The following is a 20522-nucleotide window of genomic DNA, read 5'->3' as shown; positions in this document are numbered from 1 at the left end:
AACTGGTTCCATGCACATCCCTAATGAGGGCACAAGACCTGAGGGCACAAGTCTGAGATATTGCACTGACTTACAAAATCATGGCCATGGGAGCCAGCGTGGTGTAGTGGTTAGAGTGCTGGACTAGGACTGGGGAGCCCCGAGTTCAAATCCCCATTCAGCCATGAGACTTGCTGGCTGACTCTGGGCCAGTCACTTCTCTTTCAGCCTAACCTACTTCACAGGGTTGTTGTGAGGAGACATCTAAGTATGTAGTACACCGCTCTGGGCTCCTTGGAGGAAGAGCGGGATATAAATGTAATAACAACAACATAATTTGGCTACGCCCTCCATGCTCCAATCCATTGCCTGCGTAGGTAAGCACTCACTATATGCACACATTACCAAATTCTTCTTAAATATTGCTGTCATATACATCCGCTGATGTTTCTTTTGCCATCAGTCTATGCAGGCAGTGCACTGGAGAAAGGCAGACCTAGCCAAATTGTGAGCCAGGGAGAGAAGAGGAAGTAGGAAGAGCAGCAAGTGAGAGCATCTCTTTCATGCTGGTAGCTCCCAGGGGCTGAAGTGTGACCAAGGCTATTCTAGGCTTCCCTACCAGGCACAGTGTAGCCTAATATATACGAGGGGGAAACATTCCAGGAAGAGTTACCCCCACCTCCTTTTAAATAAATCACCATATAGTTCAAAATATGTTTCTGATGTCTTCCACAAGTTGATTATGTGTTGTGTGAAAAGGTACTTCCGTCTGCTGGTCCTAGATTTCCTGGCAATCAATTTCATGGGATGACCCCTGGTTCTAGTGTTATGGGAGAGGGAGAAGAATTTCTCCCTATCCACTTTCTGCACATCATGCATTATTTTATAGACCTCTATCATGTCTCCCCGCAGTTGTCTTTTTTCTAACCTAAATCGCCCCAGGTGTTGTAGCCTTGCCTCATAAGAAAGGTGCTCCAGGCCCCTGATCAGCTTGGTTGCCCAAGCCTGCTCTCCCCACAGACCCAGAAGAAGCTCTTCTCACTCTTCGTGGTATACCACCCCAAAGGTATGTCTTACCGAAGGTCAAGAACGTTGGAGCCACAAATGGCGTGGGGAACAAAAGCACTCTCATTAGTTGGGCAGGGGTTGGCTCGGTAATGGAATCAGGGGCTTCCACCCCAAGGGCCACAGACAAATCAAATGAAAAAACACAACATCTCTTCTGTGTTGCGGTTCCTGTTATCCTGAGCAAGCATGGGCAGGTCCACAGACTAGAATAATGCCTTAGCTCAGAGGTTCCCAACTTCTGTTGCAAACCTACCGCTCAGGATGCCCCACAGGGATTTTAAGTGCCTACCACCCCCCCCCACCTTAAATGTCATGGTGAGAATTCAGGCTACTCAAGTCACTCACTGGCAGAGGGCTGACAGTGAAATGGATGGGACAAGCTCACTGTGGGTGGTTTAGACTTTAGAGGCTTTCTTGCTGCAGCCGCCCAAGGCTGTTCTCTCTGTTCCATTGCAGTTGAACCCCCTGCTCAGTTTCTACAGAGCGATGTCATAGGAACATAGGAAGCTGCCACACACCGAGTCAGACCATTGGTCTATCTAGCTCAGATTGCACCGAGGACTGTGGAGATCTACAGAGTTTGTCAGGAGTACTTCAATTGAAACTGAAAATAATGGGACATTGATTTCAATACAATTGCTTATGAGTAACCTATAACTGGATGCAAGTTAGTGAGTGGAGTAGCCAGTCTCATAACTGGAACATTTACGTGTGTGTGTGTGTGTGTGTGTGTGTGTGTGTGTGTACACACACACACACATACACAGACACACAGACACACAGACACACACACACACCACAAATGTAATCTTACAATTTGGGATACAGGCTACTACTGTCATGGCACACATCCACACTAAGTTACTCATAAGCAGTCTTGCTGAAATGAATGGGACAAATTTACTTATCCTATGAATCTTAGTGGGAGTACTCAGTGCTAATTTTCTGAAGCCTGTCAAGTCATGCTGAGGGGAGGGGCATGCTGAGCCAGCCAGGCGCAAAGGAGGAGGGTTTGCGCCCTCTTTCCTCCCCTTCTGCAGCAGACGAATTGCTGAGGATGTGTTGGCTTCAAGCCTCACATGCGGAACAAATTGTACAGCTGCAGTGTGGGGCCATAGGAGGGTTCTGGGTCACCTCCTCCCACCAGTGTCCCTTCAAGCACTCCTAAGGTTATTAGTACCCCTGGTGGCAACCTTTCTGACTTAGGTTACCAAATATAACTTATCAAACTAACTCTAGCATTAATCTAGATTTACACATTGCAAGTTTGGATCCTTTGATTCCTTTGGAGGAACCGTGACTGATTAACCCCAGGACTCAATAACCACACCTTTTAAAGCTTAAATGTTTTATTCAAAGAATTCAAGGCATACAAATTCTTAAGGTATGCTAAAACAGAAAGAAGAACAAACAGCAATCTCAAAAGCATAGAATGCACTAAGCATTTAAGACTACTGTTGTGAGTGGGGTTGTGAATAATGAGGTCCACACAATACCCCCTAACTACTTTCTCTACTAAATAAATCTAAGTGCTTTCCCTTCCACCCTTTACTAAACTCCACTAAGTAGAGTAACTTATTCATACTTGGGCCACTTGAGGAATGTTCAGGACACGGACACAGGTATAATAATATAAAATATTTTCAATCCCTTTCCTAATGGCCCCAGTTTAGGCTCTGACAGCTAGTAAGTATTCTACTCTGCCCGAAGCACTTTCCACACCAAGCATGTATATGGTTTCCCCCCTGTGTGGGTTCTTTGATGGGAAGTGAGATGCACACTCTGGCTAAAGAACTTTCCAAACTCCAAGCCTTTATATAGTTTTTCTCCAGTATGCTTTCTTGGATGGCTAGTAAGTGTCTCGCTCTGATAAAAGATCTTTCCACACTACAAGCATTTATAAAGTTTCTCCCCTGCATGTGTTCTTTTATGTCTAGTAAGTTCTACACTCCGACTGAAACTCTTTCCACACTCCAGGAATTTAAATGGTTTCTCTGTGGTATGGGTTCTTTGATGCCTAGTAAGACTTCCGCTGTTACTGAAGTTCTTTCCGCACTCCAAACTTTTATATGGTTTCTCTCCAGTATGGGTTCTTTGATGGATAGAAAGACTTCCGCTCTCAATGAAGCTCTTTCCACACGCCAAGCATTTATATGGCTTCTCTCCTGTATGGGTTCTTTGATGGTTAGTAAGACTTCCGCTCTAACTGAAGCTCTTTCCACACTCCAAGCATTTATACGGTTTCTCTTCAGTATGGGTTCTTTGATGGGAAGTAAGATGTCCACTCTTACTGAAGCTCTTTCCACACTCCAAGCATTAAATGGTTTCTCTCCAGTATGGGTTCTTTGGTGGGAAGTGAGGTGTGCACTTTTGCTGAAACTCTTTCCACATTCTAAACATGTATATGTTTTCTTTCCAGTATGGGTCCTTTGATGGCTAGTACGTTTTTTGCTCCGAATGAAACTCTTCGTATACTCCAAGCATTTATATGGTTTCTCTCTAGAACATGTTCTTTGATGTATAGTACGTGTTCTGCTCTCACTGAAAGTCTTTCCACACTTCAAGCATTTATATGGTTTCTCTTCAATGTGCATTTCCCACTGAGGTTGAAAATTTGGGTCATGGATTTCTCCATGATGAGAAACAGAAGATCCATTCCTGTTCTTCTGTTTTGCTTCTGTGTTCATTCTCTGTTTCTCTCTATTTTTACTGCTGACAGCAGCCAATAATCCTCCATTGCACATTCCCTCCGTATCTGTTGGAATGAAGAGAGAAAATTGGTCAGAGCCTGGGATGGAAATTGAGCCTCCAATCACTGATCAATCCCCACTTAATGTGTTCTTTTGAGGGAAGAGAAAAGCCAGACTGTTATGTGTTACCAAGACATGGGTGGATGTGTCAGGCAGAGGCCTAGCTGTCACCCTCCAGGGTCTCAAGGCAGCCGCAACACAGGATGAATGGGTGGGTGGTTAGGGGGTCACAATCAGGATTTCATCTTGTTCACTGTTACCCCTCTGGGAAATCTCTGTTTGCTGTGTCTGTACTTCATATTTGCATACCTTGCACACCTGGTGTCTTACTGCCTCCCTCTCTGGGTTGACAGAGGTAGCCAAAGGGCAGTATTGAAGTCCCCCAGGCTAGTAATCTCGGGGTGTTTCAACACTGGCTCTGAGGCCACCTTGTTTGGTGTGCAAGAACAAGTAAAGAACTGAGCAGAAAAATGGAAAAATAAGCCACTGCATGGTTAATATTTGCACAGTATAACTGGAAAATCAAACATCACCAAGACCTGGCAGTGGCTTAAGAATGGCAACTTGAAGAAAGAAACAGAGGGTTTAATACTGGCTGCACAAGAACAGGCACTAAGAACAAATGCAATAAGAGCAAAAGTAGACAAATCAAGAACAAACAGCAAGTGCCGCCTTTGTAAAGAAGCAGATGAAACCGTGGACCACCTAATCAGCTGTTTTAAAAAGTTCGCACAGACTGACTACAAGGCATGACAAGGTAGCAGGGATGATACACTGGAACATCTGCAAAAACTGTAGTCAGGAAGAAAGAAAAACAAATTAAAATAATCAACATCGCAATACCAGATGATAGCAGAATAGAAGAAAAAGAAATAGAAAAAACAACAAAATACAAAGATCTACAAATTGAAATTGAAAGGCTGTGGCAGAAGAATCTATCAGCTTCGGCTGATTCGACAGCTGCGTCCATTCCTTGATGAGAACGATCTCAAAACACTGGTGCATCAGCTGGTAACCCCCAGGCTCGACTCCTGCAATGCGCTCTACGTGGGGCTGCCTTTGTACGTAGTTCGGAAACTTCCGTTAGTTCAAAATGCGGCAGCCAGGCTGGTCTTTGAGGTAACCCAGAGAGACCATATTATGGCTATCTTAAAACAGTTGCACTAGCTGCCGATATATTTCCGGGCGAAATGCAAAGTGCTGGTTATTACCTTTAAAGCTCTGAACATTTTGGGTCCGGGTTACCTTAGAGAGTGCCTTCTTCGGTATGATCCCCATCGCTCATTGAGGTCATCTGGAGAGGTCCGTCTCCAGTTCCCACCGGTACGTCTGGTGGTGACTCGGAACCGGGCCTTTTCTGTAGCTGCTCCTGGTCTATGGAATGCAATCCCGGCAGATATCTGCAGTTTAGGCTCGCTTTCGGTCTTTAAGAGAGCCCTAAAAACCTATTTATTTGGCCTGGCCTTCCAAGGCTTGTAAAGTATTGTTTTTAAAAGTATTTTAATTGGTTTTAAATAGTTTTAATCATTTTTGAATGGTTTTTATATTGTTTTTAGCATTGTGTTTTATGTCATTATAATAAGTTGTTGTATACCGCCCAGAGCCTCTGGATGGGGCAGTTGATAAATGTAATAAATAAATAAATAATAAGACCAAAATAATCCCAGTAGTAATTGGCGCCCTAGGTGCAATTCCAAAACACCTTAAAGAACACCTCAACACCACAGGGGACACAGAAATCACCATCAGCCAATTACAAAAAGCAACTTTACTAGGAACAGCCTATATTCTGTGACGATATCTGTAACAGCAGCAACAACATTGACAATAAAATTCAGCTATCCCAGGTCCTTGGGAAGGACTCGATGTCTGGATAAAACAAACCAGTCAATAACACCTGTCTGACTGTGTAAACAACAACAACAACAATAATAATAATAATAAATAAAATAAAATAAAATAGAGAAAATCTTAATTTGTTAGCTGCCCCATAACAAATTGTTCTTTGGGTGGTTCACAACACAGGATTAAGACATACAATTAAAAAAAATAAATTAAATCATAACAGATATGCTGGCCTTGGACCGAAATAAACAAATACAATACAATACAATCATAACAGACAAAAAGAAGGAGAAAGAAAATACAAAATACAATACAAAGCAGTTAAAAAACCCATTTAAAAATGAGTTAAAAATGAAATAAAATCTCATCTGAAAACAAGAATTTAAAATGCCTGGATGAACAAAAAGGTCTTTACTTGGTGTCTAAAAGAACAAAGTGATGAAGCCAGACAAACCTCACTGGGGAGGCCATCCTACCCAAGCCCAGCACAGCATCCCTCCACTGGCTGTTGCTGGTATCTGCCTTATATTTCCTTGTAGACTGAGAGCCCTTTGGGGACAGGGGACAATCTTATTTATGTAATTTTTATTTTTCTATGTCAACTGCTTTGAGAACTTTGGTTTGGAGAGTGTAAATATCCATAGTAGTAGCAATAGTATTCCATAAATGGGGTGCAACCACCAAAAAGGCCCTCCCCCTTATGAGTCACGACCCTCACCGCATTGGGCAGGGGCACCTGGAGCAGGGCCTTCGAAGAAGATCTTATGGTTCAGGTGGGGATATAAGGGGCAAGCTGCTCCCTCAGGGGACCCGGTCCCAAGCCATTTAGGGCTTTACAAGTTTAAACCAGCACTTTGAATTTAGCCCAGCAATGGACTGGGTACCAGCACTAATGAGGCACTGGCGTAATATGCTCAAAACATCCAGTCCCTTTTAATAATCTTGCAGCCTCATTTTGTACCAGTTGCAGTTTCTGGGCTGTTTTCAAAGGCCCCTTGTACAATGCATTGCAGTAATTCAAGCGAGAGGTTTTACCAGAGCATGAGTAACTGTGGCCAAGCTATCTCTATCCAGGCAGGATGCCAGTTCGCATATCAGCCGAAGCTGATAAAAGGTGCTCTGAGCCACAGAGGCCACTTGAGTCTCTAGTGACAATGCTGGATCGATGAGCACCCTCAAGCTGCAAACCTGGTCCTTTAGGGGGAGTGCAACCCCACCTAGAACCGGCTGAACATCATCCACCCGGGCAGAGGAACCACCAACCAACAGTACTTCTGACCTTTCTGGATTGAGTTTCGGCCAGCCTATCCAAAAGGATACCAGCTGAAAAGCAAGATGGTGTCTGGAATGAAAACTCCTGTCTAAACCAGCTGTCAGGACCAAACAATTGTTCAAAACCCTATCACCTCCCATTGGTCAGATGGAGGTCGGTATGTGTGCGGGGCTCGGTCCTCCTCCTAGAGGTGGGAGTCTGGGGGGTCTTCAGACCCTGAAAAGTCTGGAAAATCCAGGATGAACATCTGGAGAGACTTTTCTGCAATCATTAAACCAAACGAGGAGAGGCATTCCACCGCCAAAGTAGAGATAACCTGCTCTATTCTCTTTATCTTACCTAATAAATCTCTGAGATGTCCATGGCCGTGAGTTTGGCAGATCTATGGGGCTTTTTTCCCCTTTCTCTCTTTCTTTTTATTGAAAGCTCTTGCCAATTTTCTGCTATCTTCACTTTGCTGGAGATCTCAGTATTCTAATGCTAACAGCTTTCAGTTTTGTCTTGAAGAGATTTTTTTTTAAAAAGTCTGATATCCCAGCAATTACATTTTTCTTACATTAATCTTGAACTCTAAACCATTTATAGCTTTCATTGGATATCATTACAGGGTTTGTTGTTGTTGTTGTTCTTGGTTCCCCCCCCCCACTTAAAACTCTTTGTGAACCACCCCGGGGGTGGTTGAACGGGGGGGGGGCCTTGAACGGCGGGGGGCCTTGAACTTCCCGGCAGACAGGAACTGACTATGGAGAAGAAGATAGACTTGGAGAGAAGTATGCTTTTTTTCTTTTTTCTTTTGATTCCGTGTTTTTCTTTTATTGGCCACATGTATAACCGGGATAAGTATGTCTTGCAAAGCCCTGCATGGAAAAATTCTGCTTACCTGCTTGCTGGGAAGTTTGACTTTAGAATACTTTGCTTTGAACTAACAGTTTTATTTACAATTCCTTCTGTTTGCACGACCGACAAAGTGTTTTATGGCTGAACAATCACCTTTTTGCCACTAATTATCCACGCTCTGACGGGGGAAATGAAATTGTTGGAATAAGAGTTTGCTTCTTTCATGCCGAGACTCTGACTTTATCTTGAAGAACTCCCATACATATCACATGGCTGAGCTGGAGCAGTGAAGATTTATTATTCCTCATTACTCTCATTCCTCATTACTTTCACTTTTACTGAATGTTGATCTCGTTAAAGACAGGCTGGGCTAACCGGTATGGGGAGAGACTGTTAAGATGTGTTTTACTGAGATAAATTCAGAAGATTCTACCTGAACGGACTTGGAAGTTTTAACTTTATTTGAAAGTTTACTTGCCTCAGTTGTTTACCTTTTGTGGGTGTATTAATAGAACTATTTGGCTTTGGGAACTACAACTACGATGAGGTTTTACGCAGAATGATTTCAACTGGAGCGATTTCTCTTAGAAGAAACTTGATAACCATTTGTTTTAGCCTCAGAAGTTAGTTCCGGCATTGCTCAGTCTCTCGCCTATGAGAGAATGTCCTTGGACATTGTTTCTAAGATTTCAAGTTAACCCTTTGTGGTGTGAGTGGGAAGATTCTCAAAGCCTTAAGATTTTAATGCTGGTTTCTCCCTTTTCCCCTATCTATTTAAAGGTTCTAACTTTGAGTATAAGTACATATCATACCTCTTTAATTGGCCCTTCAATGTATTCCCCGTGTTTAATGTTTTCTTCATCAAATATTATTTAGGGAGTTCCACATAGGGTGCAATACTGAAATAACCCCAATGTTCAAAGTCTTAACCTAAAGAATTAATACATACCATTAGAAAAGAAACTGAAATATATGTGAATATTTAGGTTATTATTTTAGGATGGTAAATTTGACTATAGCTTAAGATCAAGCCTTATTACTTAGACTTTCAAGGTATACCCTGTGTTAACTGCCTTTCTTATTTCAACCATCAACATTTAGGGAGTTCTGAATAAGGTTTAATATGGGTAACAATCTAATCAGGAACTTAGTGGCATTATGAACCCTAGGGTTTCAAAGACCCAAGGAAATGTCACATAGATCTGCTTTTGGTTCTTTTTTTATTTTCTTGCTCTCTAAGGAAGAAATGAGAATGCATTGGGAATGGAGGATTCAGGGAAGAACTGAGAATATTTTTGTAAACTTAATTCTTAGAAGCAAATTGACACAATAGAGGAAATATTTTTAAACATATGGCATGAGACTACCAGCTAGACCCTATAATATGACATTATATGTTCTGAAAGGATACAAATGAGAAGCAGCTGAAGATTATGCTGTTTTTTCTTAGCTCCCCATCATGGGCTTTTGTTACCTGTTATGAATACTTTATAACAGCACTTTGAGAAGTTTAGCTGGATGCAAACAAATGGAAGTAAACTGCGAAGGATTAGACATCTGTATAGAGGGGTTATCTTACTGCTAAAGTTTGACAGTTTATGCTTCCAGTTGTAGGTTATAAAGATCAGTCAGGGCTGAATTTAGTCTCCCTCCATTTATCTCTCCGGCTGTTTGTCTTTCATTACATGAGGAGGGGCACTATTAGAGGTTTGGCTGATCTTGGTTAATTATTTTACTATGGTTTTTTGAATACCAGTCTGTAATGAGATGGGATATTTGTATGTTGGTGGACATGTGGCCTTGAATTTATAACACGCATACTACTTTTGTCATGGTAGAATTCGTATTTCCAAGTATTATTCTCTTCTCCATTGAATATTCCTTTTGGAAATCATTTTGTATACACAGTTGTCTAATAATTAATTGAATCCAGAGGGAGTGTTCCGTGAGAGTTTTAAATCCTACTCTCTCTGACGAGTAGATTTATAGACAAGCCCATAGACGCCGATAAGTTTTTTCTGTACTGCTGTCTTTTGAACTTCCCATGGATTCTTCAGGAGGTAGCTGAATTGTCTTTGGAGGAGAGAGCTAGTATGAAGGGATTGGTGAGATTTAGGGTGTGAGTTGAGAAATGCATAAACAATTTATGTTTGGCCTGATAGTTCCTTCCTTATTGTATCGAAATTATAACAATCTAATCGGCATTGAAGCACATTTAAAACTACATACCAGGACATATTTGAGACACATATCTGAGGTACATTTAAAAATACACATATAGGTGGAGCTCACACCACAGAGTATTGGGGATGTCTGGCTCTGCGCTCAAATTACTGGTATTATTTCTATTTTGTATGGCATAGTTGGGCTGGTTCCCTCCTCCTTTGATTACTTGACAGTAGGATGATCAACTAGGCCTGGGCTGTTTTCCCCCTCCCTTCCCCCCCCCTTTAGGGTTAGGGTTCAAGACTCTTTTATAGATAGCTACTGATACCCAGTTAAGGACTTTCTTTCAATACTATTGTCTTGGTTTTGATGAATAAGACTCTGTAAGTTGTTTGGTTTTGTTGGACTCTCAGAGATGTAACCTTTCTGTTTCCACTTATTATACTAATAAAAGCTTTTTTTTTTTTTAAAGGATACCAGCTACTGGGAGATCCTAGAGAATTAACAAGGTTGCATGGCGCAGCAGGGAAATGACTTGACTAGCAAGCCAGAGGTTGCCGGTTTGAATCCCCGCTGGTGAAACACCTATATAGCAGCAATATAGGAAGATGCTGAAAGGCATCATCTCATACTGCACGAGAGAGGGCAATGGTAAACCCCTCCTGTATTCTACCAAAGAAAAACCACAGGGCTCTGTGGTCGCCAGGAGTCAACACCGACTCGACGGCACACTTTACCTTTACTCCCCGTCTGTCTCTCTCTCTCTGCATAGGGCATCCCACAGGTGACCAAAGCACTTTCTGTTCCAAAGCCAGGCCTGAGTTTCTTGAGCTAGTCAGCCACTATACGCTCAAGCACCTTGTCCAGGAAGGGAATATTGGCCACAGGCCTACAGTTATTTACATCCTCTGGGTCCATACTGGCTTTCTTTAGGAGTGGTCGAATAATAGCTTCCTTCAATGGAGCTGAGACCTCTCTCTCTCTCTCAATGAGACAATTAATTAGACCTGCTGGTCCCAGCTAAAAATTTCCTCTGTACTAGATTTCATAAGCCATGAAGGACAAGGGTCAAGCATGCACCTGGTTGGCCAAACTCGACTAAACAGGTTGTCCTCATCCTCGGGGACCAATCATTGGGGACTTGCATCCCGCACTTCATCCATACAGCCCAGAGTGATGTACATGGCTATACAACAAACCTGTGTGATCAATTAGGCTGAGACAGAAATGATCGGCCCAGAGTCGCCAAGGGAGTTTTGTGGTTGAACAGGGATTTCAACTCAGGCCTTTTCAGCTTAACTCAGCATTTTAACCACTACATCATAATGGCTTTGTGATACCTTTGCTGAAATGTGTATTTCACCATCCTGATTTAATGTAATTGATTCTATAGCCTGACAGATCTAAAATATATTAACATTTTAAAGAACACAGGGAAAGAGATTCTTCTAGTAGACAAAGTTAAGATCATATCATCTGTGTACAATGACATTTTAAGTACTTGATTTCCTAATTTTATTCCTGAAATCATCTCATCTCTGATAGATTTAGCAAGAGGTTCCATCACTAATGCAAACAACAACAGAGAATGGGTGTTGTGGAAAAACTGACTACATCATGGTTTTTTTGGGGGGGATGCTGCAGTTACTGATGGTACACAATGACATTATTGTGCTGCAAGGTGGGTCATAAAACAGTTAAAAGAAATAAATGACTGGGAATGAAAATTTTAAAATACAACAAAGCAGCTAAAAAAATAAAACAATTCAAAACCTTATAAGAACCCAATTCATTAAACCCCTCTTTAAAACAATTTTAAAACCCTGGAAGGCCAGGCCGAACAGGTAGGTCTTTAGGGCTCTCCTAAATGCCAAAAAAGAATTCAAATTACGGTTTTCTGCAGGGAGCACATTCCACAATCTAGGAGCGGCTACAGAGAAGGCCCACCTCTGGGTCGCCACCAGACGAGCTGGTGGCAACTGGAGCCAGACCTCCTCAGATGATCTTAGCATGCGGTTGGGATCAAACCGAAGAAGGTGCTCTCTAAGGTAACCTGGACCTAAGCCGTTCAGGGCTTTAAAAGTAATAAACAGCACTTTGTATTTTGCCCAGAAACATACTGGCAGCCAGTGCAGTTGTTTCAAAACAGACATAATATGGTCTCTCCGAATTGTCCCAGAGACCAGCCTGGCTGCCACATTTTGAACTAACTGAAGTTTCTAAACTACATACAAAGGCAGCCCCACTCTACAAAGGTAAGTGCATTGCAGTAGTCAAGCCTGGAGGTTACCAGCTGGTGCACCACTGTTCTGAGGTCATCCTCCTCAAGGAATGGACGCAGCTGTCAAATCAGCCTAAGCTGATTAAAAGGACTCCTGGCCACAGCCTCCACCTGAGATACCAGGGTGAGGCCTGGATCCAGGAGTACCCCCCAAGCTGTGTATCTGCTCCTTCCGGGAGAGTGTAACCACATCCAGCACAGGGAGATCTAACTCATCCCTCAGTTTCTGAGACTCTACAATGAGCACCTCCATCTTGCTTGGATTCAGCTTCAATCTGTTATCCCTCATCCAGCCCATTACTCCTTGTAGGCAGGCATTTAGGGAATGAATGCCATTTCCTGATGAAGCAGATGATAGAGAGAAGCAGATTTGGGTGTCATCAGCATACTGATAACACCCAGCACCAAATCTCCTGATGACCTCACCCAGCGGTTTCATGTAGATATTGAAAAGCATTGGTGACAGAATGGAGCTCTGAGGGACTCCATATAACAGCTCCTGTTTAGAAGAGCAACTATCACCAAGCTCCACCATCTGGGATCTGCCCAAGGGATAGGAGCGGAACCACTGCAGAGCAGTGCCTCCTATCCCCAACTCCTCCGGGTGACCCAGAAGGATACCATGGTCGATGGTATCGAATGCCGCTGAGAGATCCAAGAGAATCAACAGAGTCACACTCCCTCTGTCGATTCCCCGGTATAGGTCATCCTTCAGGCCGACTAAGGCTGACTCAACCCCATAGCCTGCTCTAAAGCCAGTTTGAAATGGGTCTAGCTAATCAGTTTCCTCCAAAACCACCTGGAGATGGTCAGCCACCACCCTCTTGATCACCTTGCCCAACCAAGGGAGATTACAGATTGGCCTATAACTATCCATTGCCGAGGGATCCAGGGAAGGCTTCTTAAGAATAGGTCTAATGATTGCCTCCTTCAAGCATGGAGGAACCATACCCTCCCTCAGAGATGCATTTATGATATTCACCAGGCAAGATTGAAGTAGCCAAGTCGGGCAAGGGTCCAGAGAACAAGTGGTGGACCGCACTGCTCCAAGCAGCTTGTCCACATCCTCAGGAATCACAGATTGAAACTGATCCAACCTAACACTGCAAGAAGGATTGCTGGACACCTCCTCCGTAGACCCTGCAGAAAAAGTGGAATCCAAGTCGGCCCGAATACAGGAGATTTTATCCGCAAAGAACCCATTGAGGGCATCACAGCAGAGTACCTCCAGGAGGTGATTAGAAACAGAAGGAGTAGAAATTAGACTCCTCACTACCCGGGATAACTCCGCCGAACATGAACCCGCGGAAGCAATGCGAGCCGACCAGAACTTCTTTTCTGCCATATGCACTGCCTCCGCATAGGCCCTCAAGTGATCCCTCAAGCTCACATGCTGCATCCTGTCAAATCTGAGCCAAGTTCTCCTCCACCTGTGCTCCAGTCGCCTACCCAGTCGCTTCAACCCTCGCAGTTCCTCAATATACCAAGGAACCTATTTTGAAGCGGGTCTGGAGGGACGCTTAGGAGCAATCATGTCTACTGCTAGGGCAAGTTCCTTATTCCAGGTTCCCACCAGGGCATCGACAGAATCCCCTGCAGCACCAACTTTGAAACCCTCCAAGATCTTTCGGAACCCTACTGGGTCTAGCAGCCTTTTTGGGCAGACAATCCTAATTGGCCCATCACCCCTGCAGGAGTGGATTGTGGCCGTGATAACAACCTTAACCAGGTAGTGGTCCGTCCATGACAATGGGGAAACCACCAGATCCCCCACCCACGGAACACCCCCCTGATCCAAACAGAAGACCAAATCGAGTGTGTGGTGGGCAACATGAGTTGGTTCAGATACTAGTTGGGATAGGCCCATAGTTGCCATGGCCACTATGAACAACTGAGCTGCACCAGACAAGCCAGCCCCAAAGTGGATATTGAAGTCCCCCAAGACCAAAAGCCTGGGACACTCCAACACCAACTCCGCAACCAGCTCAGACAGCTCAGTTAGGGAGTCAGTTGTGCAGTGGTTGATCGGTACACCAACAGAATCCCCAATCTGTGTTCAACACACCATGTGAATGGCTTCGTGGGAATGGAGATCTAGTGAGAGAGATACTGAGCAGGTTTGCTTAGTTGGTAAGAGTGTGGTACAGATATTCCCTCACCCTCATTACTCCCGCAAAGAGGCGACCCCCTTTGGTGTCACCCCTTTGGAGGCAGCCTCACCACCACTGGCAGCTTCCTTCTTTATAAGTCCTGGGCAAAAAGCCCAGCTGGTGGAACCAGGGGGGAAACTGCCAAGTCACCTTGGGCTTGGCCTTGGTCTTGCAAGGCACCACAAGACCTCCACCAGTCCAGGGGTGAGGGAGGCAGATGGAATCAGGAGGGGGCAAAAGGAGAAGGGGGCAGCCAGGCAAGAACCCTAGACTCTCACCCTGAGGGGTGCCCAGCAAGATGGTAGCCTTGCTACCATCCTATTGTTTGGATCCTATTATTTGCATAATTAATAAGACTTCTGCTTATATATTCGTTATCCGCACATAATCATGGCTCTCCCACTTCATGACTGATAGCCCGGCATGTCGTGATCAATAAAGTTTTGAATCTGACAAGATGGTGTGGTCCTGCTTACTAAAGAACCTCTAGGAGTAAATTTTCTCCAACATGAGCAACTTGACTTATTCCTCTTTGCAAATGAAATTCAATTGACTACATACCATTGCTAAGATCTAAGTGTTTTTTCGTACATAAGCTTTATCAAATTAGTGAAATTCCCTGCAAGTTCAAATGCTTCTAATGTCTGAAACAAGTGTAGTGGTTCAATGTGATCAAATGCTTTCTCAGCATCTAGAAACACAGAAGCTCCCTCTTGATTGTTTTGTCTTGTCAAGATGAGATTCTTTTCAAGAAAGGGGGCCAAAGCTGCTGGGAACTTGTTTGATCTCAATTACTGCCACTTTTCTTGAAACAAAGACCTCGTCAGAACCAGAACAGTATCCGTGTCTAGTCTGGACTATAGACGAGGTTTGGTAGCATTACATAAGGTCTTCATGGAAGAGAAAAACAAATATACATTGAAAAAGACTTGCATAAAAAGAATAGCTTGCCTTTACAAAAAAGGTTTGCATTAAAATAAAATGCAGAGATTAAATCAGACCTTCCTTGAAATTAAACAATCAATAACCAGTGAAGGCTTGAAAAGAACTCTCTCTCTCCTTCTCAGCCCCAAAAGGCTAGCTCTAGTGTGCATTAAAAAGTAGCTCTTAAAGTATCCTGGCTTCTCATAAACATTTCTAGTGTGGTCTCCAGAAAGACTGGCTCTATCTTGCTTTTCTAAAAGTAGCTTTAATGTCTTTTAAAAAGTCTTTAGACAGCACAGCCATGGGGCTGGCAGTTTGAAAATGTGGTCAGCTCATGATTCAAAGTTCCTTCTGTGTCTGTGCCCTGGAGAGCTTGACTGTATTGTTATGTAACACATTTATATACCGCCCCATACACAAGCCTCTTTTTAATGGAAAGCTACCACTCCAACAACCCCTCCTACTTCAAAACAACCACTTCATTTACATTTCTTAGTTTTCAAAATGTTATCTCCAAGCGGAGACAGAAATATTGTTTGGCTCTGGTCCTCTCCAGGGGTGGAGTTGGGGGTGGGGTGGGCTGGATTGCAGGCAACTCACAGGGCTTAGCTGGCAATCTCCTGTCCAGGCGAGAGTCCCATTACGTAGCTGAGAGGAGGAACCTTCTGCAGGACCAGTCTCTGCACAGATGCTGGATCTTCCTCTCCCAAAATGCTCTGGAAGGCTGAAATCTCTCTTCCTCCAGATTGCCAGTCTTCTGAGCTCAGTGGCCGAGAATCTTCACATGCACGAGGTCCCCGTTTCAGTCCCTAGCAGCATCTCTAGGTAGGACTGGGGAAAACTTCCAAACTCTGAAGAGCTGCTGCCAGTCAGTGTAGAGGCTACTGACTGAGGTGGCTGAAGGGTCTAACTCCACATAAGACAGTGTCATAGCTTTGGCGTTGTCCAACCGAGCATCCTCAGGGTTGAGTTTTCTTTATTGCATTTATATCCCACCCTTTCTACCCTCACAACAACCCCATGAGGTAGGTGAGACTGAGAGATCACTGGTTCAGAGTCACCCAAGGAGCTTCATTGCTGAGGGGCATTTGAGAGCGAATATTCCAGCTCTAATCTTCCAGTTTGACACAAACAAGTATACCACTAACCCAATGCCTTGGCAATATCTGTACCACACCCTTACCAACTAAGCAGACCAGCTCGATCTCTCTCGCGCTAGATCTCCATTCACACAAAGTTATTCACATGGTGTGCTGAACACAGGTACATCAGTACCCTTCCAATCTATACTATGCAATAGAGGGGCCCGTACCCAGGTTCACTTTTAACATGAATGCAGATCTAGTCATTCACACAAACACATGTATGAGTGTACAGACTGCTGTACAACAGCATGTCTGAACCAGGCTTTTTACTCTTCCCTTTCAAGGAGCCTTACCCAGAGAGGCCACATTCCTCCTATTCTCCTCCATGACTTCCCTGTACAGGGTTCTCTGGTCCAGATCCAGCAGAGCCCACTCCTCTTCTGTGAAATGCACAGCCACCTCCTGAAAGCTCACCTGGCCCTGGAAGAGAGGAAGGAAACATGTTCACCCTCGCAGAAGGCATAACGGTTCCTTCCTTGAAGCAGAACCCACAAGAGTCGTTCAGGAAAGGTGCTGTGAGAAGGGCGGGGAGTGTTCCCTGCAGGGTCTTTATTATATTATAGACCAACTTATTAACAAAAATAGCTATTGCTCGTTTAAATAGAAAAATACGTGGGGGAGGGGAATGGTGTCCTGTCACAAAGGGGGTGCAACTAAAAAGACACAGTGGAGATACCAGCAACCACCCCTGGAAAAGATGCTCTCATGAGATGAAGAGGCACACTTACTCTCCCCCCCACCCACTCAATAGTTGAAAGCCAACCCTTTCAAAGGCACCTCCCTGTCTGGTTTGCCAGATTCCAATCTTCACAAGATTCAAGGCTTTCTAGTCAGCAGCTTGGACAGAAGCCAAAGGAAAGAGGGCCACTTGCAGCCCCAGAGGGGTGTCCAAGGAATAGGGCTTGTCTGTCTGCCCCACATTCTCCATTCCCAACAAGCCCTCCCCTACCTTCTTCGGTGGTCTTGAAGCATCTTCCATCCCACCAGGCAGAAGTGAGGGCTGAGAATGCATTGGCAGCGTCATTCCAGCACCTGCCAAGGGCACAAAAGTGACAGGAAGATGTACGAGAATAAGAGAGAGAGAGAGAGAGAGAGAGAGAGAGAGAGAGAGAGAGAGAGAGAGAGAGAGAAAATGAATCAAGTCTAGAGTTTAAAAATTCTCATGTTGGCTTTGTGCAGAATTCAAAATGCAATTTGGGACACATCAGTTTGATGACAGTCATAACACAATATATTGTTTATTGTGGGAGAGGCTGGAGAAAAGGGTCTGCCACCACTTCCACCCCCCAAAAGACTCAGGTGAACATAAAGGCAAGGCAAGGATTTCAGGTGCTCTCCTTCTGTCAAATCTATCAGACAGGGAAATGGGCAAGATATTTAAAAAGGAATGGGGGAAATGTTGGGGAAATGCCCACTTGGGATGATTTTTCCAAAGTAAAGATAAATTGGGATGGAGAGCCAGTCTTGCAGTAATAAGCATGAATTGGCTTGAACAGAGTTCATTTTTCTTTGCATTTGGATGGTTCGAAGACATGGGAGTCCTCTCTGCCGTAAGAGATTCCCCTTAGGAGATGGGGTCATGGTTCTGTGGGCCACTGGGTGCTTTCATGCAAAAGGTCCCAGGTTCAATCCCGGGCAGAAGGTAGGGCTGGGAGAAACTCCTGCCTTTAAACTCTTCTTCGGGCTTTAACTAACTTTCTGCTGCAGGCAAGCCTCCTTTTATTCTCTTTCCCCCCTCCAACCTTGCTAAACAAGCCAATCAAACTAAACTCAAGTTCCCTCCAGCAGGGGCGTAGCTAGGGGAGAGGAAGCCCATGTTCATCCCTCTCTCTAGCGGCCCCTCAGAGTGAGGGAGACAATGGGGAAATTAGGAGGGATGGACCTGGAGGGCCCTCAGGAGCTGGAAGCCTCTGTTCTTTGAACCAACAAGCCAATCAAACTAAACTCAAGTTCCCTCCAGTTTTTAAATTATAGCCAGTCCAATCAAAACCTCTCTTCCCTCCAAAATTTAAACATCCCTTTCTGACCAAAGGGTAGAACAGCGACTGTGAACTTTTGACCCCTGCAGAGCTTCTTAATACAGAACACAGGGAGGAAGCAATCACATGTATAATACACACATTTGAAAAGCACAAAGGGGAGGTCAAGGCCTCACTCCTTCACAGGGGTATCTGAGAAAGAGGGGGGGGAATAAGGGGGCACCCGCCCCATAGCTCCTTACCCAGCAAGGTGGCCCCACTGCTGCCCTCCTGCCTGGGGATCTCCTTGGACAGAGGCCTCTGCCTGGTGCCTGATGGAGCCTTCTCGGCCTCAGGGAAGTCAGGGGCCGCTTCCGACAACAGTTCTTGCACCTGAGACAGACAGAAGGAGAGATTCCCAACAGGGAGCAGGAAGAAAGGCATTAGAAAGGGAACGGGGCAGGAAGGTCCCAGAGGAAACTGCCTCATACCGAGTCAGATCCCTGGTCAAAGTACGCAAGTATGTCCATTTATATACTGCCTTTGTTAAATCTAGCTCAGTATTGTCTACACTGACTGGCAGCGACTTCTTCTCCAAGGTTTCAGGCAGAGGATGTCAGGGATGGAACCGGAGGCGTTCTGCATGCAATCAGATGCCCAGCCACGTCCTCTAGAAGACCCCTAACCCAAGAAGGGGTTGAAGTCGGTGGATCATGTAATTTAGCTTTCTCTTAATGTTGTGAACCGCTTTGGGTGCTTTTGTCAAGGCAGAAAGGCGGTATAAAAATGTAACAAACAAACAAACAAACAAACAAACAAATCATCTCCATAAATGATATCCAAGTTGCTTTTAATGCCACATCTGGCTTCTTTGAGGACCTCCTGGCTCACATTCTGAGGCCTTTGCAGCTCCCAAGATAAACTGCTCTCTCTCACCTGCTGTTCTTCCTGCCTCTTGTCCTCTGCCTGGCTCAGGAGGAAACCTTCTGCCAGGGCCACTGCCTGGGAACTGGTCTCTGCTCCACACTCTCTGACCCAGCTCTCCATTTCCGGGGGCAGAATGTCCAGGAACTGCTCCAGGATCACGAGGTCCAGCATCTGAGCTTTCGTGTGTCTCTCTGGCTTCAGCCACTGATGGCAAAGGCTGTGGAATCGGCTGCAAACCTGGCGGGGGCCCTTGGCCTGCTGGTAGCAGAACTGCCTGAAGCGCAGGTGCTGGGCCTCTGAGCTCCTGATGTCCTCAACCAGCCTCTTCTGCTTGGCCCTTTCCCAGAATTCCCCAGAGCTCCCCACTTGTCTGGCCTCAAGGCCTTCTCCTGCTTCGCAGCTAGCTTGGTCTTCCTTCCCCATCTTTCATTCGTGCTCCAAGGCAGCCTCCAACAATATTTAAAAATCAAAGGATTTTGTTGTTGAGGGATGAAAGTGTTTGACTCCCAGATTCCACCTCATGGATCTTCTCCCTGTATGAGAAGGAGACAAATGCGAAGAGTCCGAGAGAGCCTGGCAAGCCTGGGGGGGAGAAATCGCTCCTCAGAGCACCCAACAAGCATCAATAGTTAGAATAACTTCTGGTCCTGGGGAGGGGTTCACCAGTCGGTAGGCTGTTCTGGCAGAGTTCTTTAGCCGCAGGAGGAAGTAACTTTCCTAGGGAGCAAGAGGTTGCTGGTTCGAATCCCCGCTGGGAAAGATAAGTTACTAAGGTTTGTTACCTCACTATTACTCCATTACAAGCAACAGTCCTACTCTCAGTAAAAGATAATCCTAACAGAAAATTACTGGTTCCAGCATCCAGTCAGACATACGAACTGACCAATCAGTCGACAGAACGGATGATTGACTTGAGCATTCTAAACTGTACCCCCAGCCAATCCACAGATATCCATAAAATACATCAGTGGCAGGAACAAAGACAATGTCTAGAGACATAAATCCCAGCCCTTTGAACCCATGTGACCTATTAGAGCTCCGCCCCGGGTCGGGGGAGTTGTCCTCTGGGAGACACGGAGTCAAATAAAATGGGTTCACTGGTCAGGTTTCCTAGCATTGGGAGCTGGTATTCACTGATTCTCATTAGGAGGAGACAGGCGTGGAGCGAGGCTGGCAGTGGCCCCTGTTCGGCCACGGTGGCCCCAAACCTGCGTCTGAC

The 20522-nt window shown here is 44.9% G+C and overlaps 1 protein-coding gene and 1 pseudogene across 1 annotated transcript in view; both read right to left on the bottom strand.

The window, feature by feature from the left end:
- Positions 1 to 2378: 2378 nt before the first annotated feature.
- LOC128341671 (zinc finger protein 420-like) overlaps positions 2379 to 20522 on the bottom strand; it is a 56393-nt pseudogene continuing 38249 nt past the window's right edge.
- Positions 3585 to 20522, bottom strand: part of LOC128341651 (zinc finger protein 213-like) — a 29025-nt gene continuing 12087 nt past the window's right edge. The window contains exons 3-8 of the mRNA XM_053288040.1: positions 19313 to 19836; positions 18640 to 18769; positions 17368 to 17450; positions 16712 to 16838; positions 13182 to 13339; positions 3585 to 3802 (exon numbers count right to left, since the gene is read on the bottom strand). Of these exons, the coding sequence (XP_053144015.1) occupies positions 3731 to 3802; positions 13182 to 13339; positions 16712 to 16838; positions 17368 to 17450; positions 18640 to 18769; positions 19313 to 19726 (984 nt within the window). The 5' untranslated portion in view covers positions 19727 to 19836 and the 3' untranslated portion in view covers positions 3585 to 3730. The remainder of the gene's footprint in view (positions 3803 to 13181; positions 13340 to 16711; positions 16839 to 17367; positions 17451 to 18639; positions 18770 to 19312; positions 19837 to 20522) is intronic.

The sequence above is a fragment of the Hemicordylus capensis genome, chromosome 2 (assembly GCF_027244095.1).
Source record: "Hemicordylus capensis ecotype Gifberg chromosome 2, rHemCap1.1.pri, whole genome shotgun sequence".
Classification (NCBI taxonomy): Eukaryota; Metazoa; Chordata; class Lepidosauria; order Squamata; family Cordylidae; genus Hemicordylus; species Hemicordylus capensis.
Note: the sequence above shows the minus strand (reverse complement) of the source record. Positions and strands in the feature narration are given on the sequence as shown.